We start from the raw sequence: 7,871 nt of genomic DNA, 5'->3' as shown, positions 1-7,871 counted from the left end.
CCGACACTCCCAAGCTCAGCTCCACCTACTCTGAGGCAAACTTGGGCGATCCTGGCAAACTCTCTTTAGGTGGCACACAGATTGCAAGGTGACAATTGCCTTAACTTTTGACAATGGTTTTGCGTGACCAAATTAGAGCTCTGGATATATTCAGAGATATTCACACACAAACACACAAGGACAGATGTACATAGATGAATGAAGAGGATGATACATTTACACACACCCGCACGCATGCGTGCACACACACACACACACACACACTAATCAAAGTGTGTATTCTATTACACGATTTATGATGATGAAAAGATATACAATCTCATAAAGGAAAATCAAAATACCAACTCAAATTGTCAAAAGATCATCAAACATAACAATACTCCTCCGCTAGCAAGGACCGTGGTGACCGTGGTGACCGTGGTGACCGTGGTGACTGTGGTGACCGTGGTGACCGTGGTGACCGTGTCATGCAGGGTCCACTTGCATGGATCATGGGAAAACTTTGTCTACACTTGATCAAATCACTCCTAATATAATTACATGTAATAAGAACACCACCATGCACAGACCGCAAGCAGTGACCTCAACGTGAACACAAAACATCTCTGGTGATCTCAGACACAGAAACCGAGTGAACTAGACACCCCCGCCTCATGAAAAACCACCATCACATGCTGATGTTCACGAGGACTGTAGCTGGATGATGGTGAGGCAGACAGGGACTGTAGACAGGCTGGGGGATGAGGGAGGAGAGAGGAAGAGCGTTCTCTGACTTACAGGCACCAGTTTCATGTACCATTTGGTAGGAGACTTCATCCGACCAGGTGAGACAGACATGGAAAAGGGGGGGGGGGGGGGGGGTGAAAGGCAGGAAAGTGAGGCATAGTAATAATACCATCAGAAGACACTTGTTTGGTCAAACAGATCCTCTCTAAGCACCAAAAGCTAAGATGAAAATCCTTGACTGGAACTGACCTCAACGGGACAGAAGAGACGAGACAGGTTGGCAAGTCACAGAGAACCCAAGCAGTGTGTGTGTGTGTGTGTGTGTGTGTGTGTGTGTGCGTGTTGCGTATCACATCCCAACTAAGCTCTGTGTCACGCTGACAGTTTAAGCTGACTACTACAGTGAACCTCCTTGCTTCCTGTCTTCAGAGAACTCTCTCTATCCCATGTTTAGGCAGACATCAAAGAGGACTCACCTAGAAAAGCTCTCCAACTAGCTACCTCAAACATGACCCATCCATGGTGTGAATACATGCCTTCCTATATGAAAGCCCACTACTGTAATATTTATAATAGATTGAAGGCAGCTGTCTGTTGATGAAAAGGTCCTTTTTTGCTTGATTGAGTAGTCCAGTAACTCTTTGAATGTCATCCATTCATATGTGACTAATAGCATCAGAAGCTAACAATGAAAGCTATGTACTGTGTCTCTGGGTAATGTCACTCACGGGTTTAACAATTGATGCAGTTCATCTTTTTAGCAACGATGGGACCAACTGTTAAGTTGACCCAGCAGAGTGACCCAGGAGAGTGACCCAGCAGTGACCCCAGAGTGACCCAGCAGAGAGACCCAGACTGACCCAGCAGAGAGACCCAGAGTGACCCAGTAGAGTGACCCTGTGACGCAGCAGTGACCCAGACTGACCCAGGAGAGTGACCCAGGAGAGTGACCCAGCAGAGTGACCCAGCAGAGTGACCCAGCTGAGTGACCCAGCAGACTGACCCAGCAGAGTGACCCAGGAGAGTGACCCAGGAGAGTGACCCAGGAGTGACCCAGCAGACTGACCCAGCAGACTAACCCAGCAGAGTGACCCAGGAGAGTGACCCAGCAGAGTGACCCAGCAGAGTGACCCAGCTGAGTGACCCAGGAGAGTGACCCAGCAGAGTGACCCAGGAGAGTGACCCAGGAGAGTGACCCAGCTGAGTGACCCAGGAGAGTGACCCAGGAGAGTGACCCAGGAGAGTGACCCAGCAGAGTGACCCAGCAGAGTGACCCAGGAGAGTGACCCAGCAGAGTGACCCAGGAGAGTGACCCAGGAGTGACCCAGCAGACTGACCCAGCAGACTAACCCAGCAGAGTGACCCAGGAGAGTGACCAAGGAGAGTGACCCAGGAGAGTGACCCAGCAGAGTGACCCAGCAGAGTGACCCAGCAGAGTGACCCAGGAGAGTGACCCAGCAGAGTGACCCAGGAGAGTGACCCAGCAGAGTGACCCAGCAGAGTGACCCAGGAGAGTGACCCAGCAGAGTGACCCAGCAGAGTGACCCAGGAGAGTGACCCAGCAGAGTGACCCAGGAGACTGGCCCAGCAGAGTGACCCAGGAGAGTGACCCAGCAGAGTGACCCAGGAGAGTGACCCAGCAGAGTGACCCAGCAGAGTGACCCAGGAGACTGGCCCAGCAGAGTGACCCAGGAGACTGGCCCAGCAGAGTGACCCAGGAGAGTGACCCAGGAGAGTGACCCAGGAGAGTGACCCAGAGTCAACACAGGCATGGTAATCCTAATGTAGGACCCTTTCACACCTACGTTGTTTAGTCCAGACTTTCAGACTTTCCAGTTTGATCCGAACCAAATTGACAGGTGTGAAACCTCCTGGACCACGGTGCGCGGATCAAAGACTCGGTCTTTGGTCCGACCTCAAGAGGTGGTCTCGGCTCGAACCAAGGTTCGCTGCTGCCTAATGTGAAATCAAAGGTTTGCACTTTCGGATCAAACAGACGCGCGTGCATCCACAAACCAATCAGTGTCAAGTATAGGGAGACGCACCCCCATGCAAGCGATGACGACATAATGTAGGTCTGCCACCAAAAATCCTTTGGTCCGCTGGTGTGAAAGTGAAAGTTATGGAACTAATCAATAAAAAATAACAAATGTGAAAGCGCCAAACGGAATTCTGGTTCGGACCTTGGTCTAGACCTTTAGGTGTGAAAGCGCCCTAGTCTCTTTTTACTTTATTTAGTAATTTGCTGCACTTTTATTTTGTATCTGAGACCCAACCCTCTAACTGTGTACAGTACATAAGATTATAATAAAAGCCTGTTTGACCAGGCAGCTCTTTCCTATTCTGTGGAGTGTAACTTCAGCACGTCTGTCCCCGAGGGGACGTGTCCCACAGCGAAGCCAGCAGCTCAAAATGACATGACAATTTGGGGAGTATCTCAGTTGGCTGTATGATATAAATCGCTGCTACGCTGTTGACCAGAGCCTCGTCTCAAGCATCTCATTGTCCAGAAGACACGGTCACTCTGTGACTCTGATCAATAGAAGTCTTTGGCTAGCAGAGCAGAAGAGAAAGTGCATTCTTAGCCAGCAGCAGAGAGTCTGAGAGGCCCATAGTGTTGACGCTTATCACTTTAGTTAAAGGTACAATAGTCAGGATTTCGATGTAGACGAATCCTAAACTCTAACAAGGCTCGTGAGCCAATAGTATTAGGACTGATAGATCCCGCCTCCCGACATACCGTGTGGTACCAGTGTGGTCATACTAATGTAATAATAATGTTATACAAATGTAATACTAATGTACTACTCAGGAGCCTTGTTAGAGGTGGGAACCAAACCTCACAAAACATTCATTCCGGACCAATCAACATTTTTAAATATAAAATAATCAATACATTTTCGGGGGGAGCAATACTTTTATTCGACACCTTTCTAAAAGCTTTGTGGATGCATTATTTAATCTAATATTAAAAATGATTAGTCTAGATCAAAATTTGGACTACTGCACCTTAAATGGTTTGAGGGTGGGTTTTGGGGAGGGTTCCCTGGAGAGGGGGCGTGTCCCTGACCCTGTCTCTCTGGGCTGGACCCTGGTCCTGTCTCTCTGGGCTGGTCCTGTCTCTCTGGTCCCTGTCCCTGTCTCTCTGGGCTGGTCCTGTCTCTCTGGGCTGGTCCTGTCTCTCTGGGCTGGTCCTGTCTCTCTGGGCTGGTCCTGTCTCTCTGGGCTGGTCCTGTCTCTCTGGGCTGGACCTGTCTCTCTGGGCTGGACCTGTCTCTCTGGGCTGGTCCTGTCTCTCTGGGCTGGACCTGTCTCTCTAGGCTGGTCCTGTCTCTCTGGGCTGGACCTGTCTCTCTGGTCCCTGTCCCTGTCTCTCTGGGCTGGACCTGTCTCTCTGGGCTGGACCTGTCTCTCTGGGCTGGTCCTGTCTCTCTGGGCTGGTCCTGTCTCTCTGGGCTGGACCTGTCTCTCTGGGCTGGTCCTGTCTCTCTGGGCTGGTCCTGTCTCTCTGGGCTGGACCTGTCTCTCTGGGCTGGTCCTGTCTCTCTGGGCTGGTCCTGTCTCTCTAGGCTGGTCCTGTCTCTCTGGGCTGGTCCTGTCTCTCTAGGCTGGTCCTGTCTCTCTGGTCCCTGTCCCTGTCTCTCTGGGCTGGTCCTGTCTCTCTGGGCTGACCCTGTCTCTCTGGGCTGGTCCTGTCTCTCTGGGCTGGACCTGTCTCTCTGGGCTGGTCCTGTCTCTCTGGGCTGGTCCTGTCTCTCTGGGCTGGACCTGTCTCTCTGGGCTGGTCCTGTCTCTCTAGGCTGGTCCTGTCTCTCTGGGCTGGTCCTGTCTCTCTAGGCTGGTCCTGTCTCTCTGGGCTGGACCTGTCTCTCTGGGTTGGTCCTGTCTCTCTGGGCTGACCCTGTCTCTCTGGGCTGACCCTGTCTCTCTGGGCTGACCCTGTCTCTCTGGGTTGGTCCTGTCTCTCTGGGTTGGTCCTGTCTCTCTGGGCTGGACCTGTCTCTCTGGGCTGGACCTGTCTCTCTGGGTTGGTCCTGTCTCTCTGGGCTGGACCTGTCTCTCTGGGCCAGTGGAACTCTGTTCAGCCATGAGGAGCTCAGATCTGCCTCTGCCCACTGACGGCTCACATCAGCATCAAAACACACACACATACACACACACACACACACAGACAAACGCGCCTGCATATGCATGCCCACGCAAAGGTCCGAGGGTACATGCACGCGCACTGTTTTACACTGCATGCATTCAGCAGCATCCAAGAGAGTGCGCACAGACACGCACACGCACACGCGCACACACACACACACACACACAAACACACACACACACACACACACAAGAGACCTGACAGTGCAGGCTGTCTGACAAGCTGTTGGCTGTTTGGCTCACAAGCATGGCCTTATGGAGTGTGTGTGTGTGGGTGTGTGTGTGTGTGTGTGTGTGTGTGTGCTGGGACTGGGCCCTGACAGCCGCTCTGGGTGGGGACAGACAGACGTGACTTCCTGTGGACAGACGTGACTTCCTGTGGACAGAGGCGTTGGAGGCCCAGCAGTGACAGAGCCAGTAAGAGGGTGAGATTAGGCCAAGATGATGTGACACTCAGATGAGCTGCAGGAGGGAGAGGGGGAGGAGGGGAGGAGAAGGGAGGGGAGGAGGGAGGAGAGGAGGGAGGGAGGGGAGGAGGGAGGAGAGGGAGGGAGGGGAGGAGAAGGAAGGAAGGGAGGACTAGGGAGGAGGCTGTCAGAGAGGAGAGAATGACATAATCCCTCTTCCCTGGCAGTTCTGCTGTGTCGGGGGGGGGCGTTACCATGTCAACCCCACCCCTCGCAGCCATCCCAGAATAATAATACCGGTCTGTCTGTGAGTCTGGAACGATGGGGCTGTCCCACGCCAAGGCTGGCGTCTGCATCGCACGCACGCACGCACGCACACACACACACACACACACACACACACACACACACACACACACACACACACACACACACACACACAAACACACACACACACACACAAACACACACACACACACACACACGCACACACACACAACCTGCCATAAGGTATTAGAGGCCTGGCATTGCGGCTGTTTATGTAACATGCCTCAGCTCGTTGCCTAATAGTGTTTTTAGTCTGTGATCTGTGTGACCCAACACACAAGACCGGCCCTGTTCCTAACCAGCGCTGAAACAGCCTCGAAGCTGCATCACACACAGATGATCTGCGCATTTGATCTCAACAATGAGTTACATGAAGCTACAAAGCCACAGACATAAAAGACACACTGTACACATTACAGTACATCCACACTGAGGTTTGGTTCACTTCTCTGTGAGGCACTGAGACAGACGCGTTGCCCCAGTTGAACATGTGATTGATGTCATCCATCCACTTAAAGACATTAAGGGATTCTAAGCCATCCATCACAACCAAATGGAACTGTCAATCACATTAGAGACACAGCAAATTAGTCTCTGTTCCACTGTCTGAGAGGAGAGGAGAGAGGAGAGGAGAGGAGAAGTGAGGAGAGGAGGGGAGAGGAGAGTAGAGGAGAAGTGAGGAGAGGAGAGGAGAGGAGAGGAGAGGAGAGGAGAGGAGAGGAGAGGAGAGGAGAGGAGAGGAGAGGAGAGGAGAGGAGAGGAGAGGAGAGGAGAGGAGAGGAGAGGAGAGGAGAGGAGAGGAGAGGAGACATACCCGTGGGCTTCCAGCAGGCTGGCTGCTCAGCGTCTCTCTCTTCCTCTGCTCCTGGGTGACGATGTCTTTCAGATACTCGTTTACCTGCATGATAGAATGTCACACTCCTCGTGAGTTCTGTCAAAAACTAATTGGTGTGTGTATTAATGTGTATTAGTGTGTGTGTGTGTATTCGTGTGTGTGTGTGTGTGTGTGTGTGTGTGTGTGTGTGTGTGTGTCTAGGCCCCTGCTGGCAGCAGCCCAGTGCTCTCAGCAGAGGAATGTAAACAGACTGGGCCTTTTGAATGAGGATTCGGGCTCAGCACACGCCAACACTCCCTCCCTACTCTCTCTCTCTCTCTCTCTCTCACACACACACACACACACACACACACACACACACACACAACTCAACTCATCTGGTTGAGACCGACCTTGTTGATCCAGCTGGTCAGGGCGTCCTCCGTGTTGTGCGGCGTGTGGACGTCGTGGTCGCATGGCGAGCGCTGCTGCATGGACGCCACCACCTTCTCCACGCTCACCACGTCCGCCGCATACGCCATCATCAGCGCGTCGACCATCGCCAGGTGGGCGCTCTGCAACCGGAGATAAGAACATTTGGTTACATGTTCTTGAAATGCTTAAGGCCCCATTCCAACCTGGATGGTTAAAGTGTACTGTGCTTATTGGAATGTCCTTGCAGGCATGAAGAGTTGATCACAGAAGGATGGATTAAAGCTGAAGCTAACATCTGACCAGGGCAGCTAGAGGGCAGAGGGAAGGAGGAGAGGTTTGGGATTGAAGGTAGGCAGGTAGAGTAGGTAAGTAGATAGATAGGTAGGGAGGTAGGTACTGTAGGTAGGTGGGTAGGAAGGTAGGAAGGTAGGTAGGTAGGTAGTTAGGTAGGTATAGTAGGTAGGTAGGTAGGTAGGTAGGTAGGTAGGTAGGTAGGTAGGTAGGAAGGTAGGTAGGTAGGTACAGTAGGTAGGTAGGTAGGTAGTTAGGTAGGTATAGTAGGTAGGTAGGTAGGTAGGTAGGTAGGTAGGTAGGTAGGAAGGTAGGTAGGTAGGTAGGTAGGTACAGTAGGTAGGTAAGTAGGTAGATAGGTAGTGAGAAGGTAGGGTAGGTAGTTAGTAGGTAGGGTAGATCGGTAGGTAGTTAGTAGGTAGGTAGATAGGTAGGTAGTTAGTAGGTAGGGTAGGTAGGTAGGTAGTTAGTAGGTAGGGTAGATCGGTAGGTAGTTAGTAGGTAGGGTAGATAGGTAGGTAGTTAGTAGGTAGGTAGGGTAGATAGGTAGTAGGCAGGGTAGGTAGGTAGGTAGTTAGTAGGTAGGGTAGATCGGTAGGTAGTTAGTAGGTAGGTAGATAGGTAGGTAGTTAGTAGGTAGGTAGATAGGTAGGTAGTTAGTAGGTAGGGTAGGTAGGTAGGTAGTTAGTAGGTAGGGTAGATCGGTAGGTAGTTAGTAGGTA

General features: G+C 51.8%; 1 protein-coding gene across 1 annotated transcript in view; it reads right to left on the bottom strand.

Moving 5' to 3' along the window:
• The window catches only part of camsap2a (calmodulin regulated spectrin-associated protein family, member 2a), a gene marked incomplete at both ends in the record, with an annotated part of 63,483 nt that overhangs the window by 19,792 nt on the left and 35,820 nt on the right, over nucleotides 1–7,871 (bottom strand). The window contains 3 exons of the mRNA XM_084436131.1: nucleotides 778–810; nucleotides 6,424–6,507; nucleotides 6,837–6,998. Of these exons, the coding sequence (XP_084292257.1) occupies nucleotides 778–810; nucleotides 6,424–6,507; nucleotides 6,837–6,998 (279 nt within the window). The remainder of the gene's footprint in view (nucleotides 1–777; nucleotides 811–6,423; nucleotides 6,508–6,836; nucleotides 6,999–7,871) is intronic.

Source organism: Borostomias antarcticus (genome assembly GCF_949987555.1).
Source record: "Borostomias antarcticus genome assembly, chromosome: 3".
Classification (NCBI taxonomy): domain Eukaryota; kingdom Metazoa; phylum Chordata; class Actinopteri; order Stomiiformes; family Stomiidae; genus Borostomias; species Borostomias antarcticus.
Note: the sequence above shows the minus strand (reverse complement) of the source record. Positions and strands in the feature narration are given on the sequence as shown.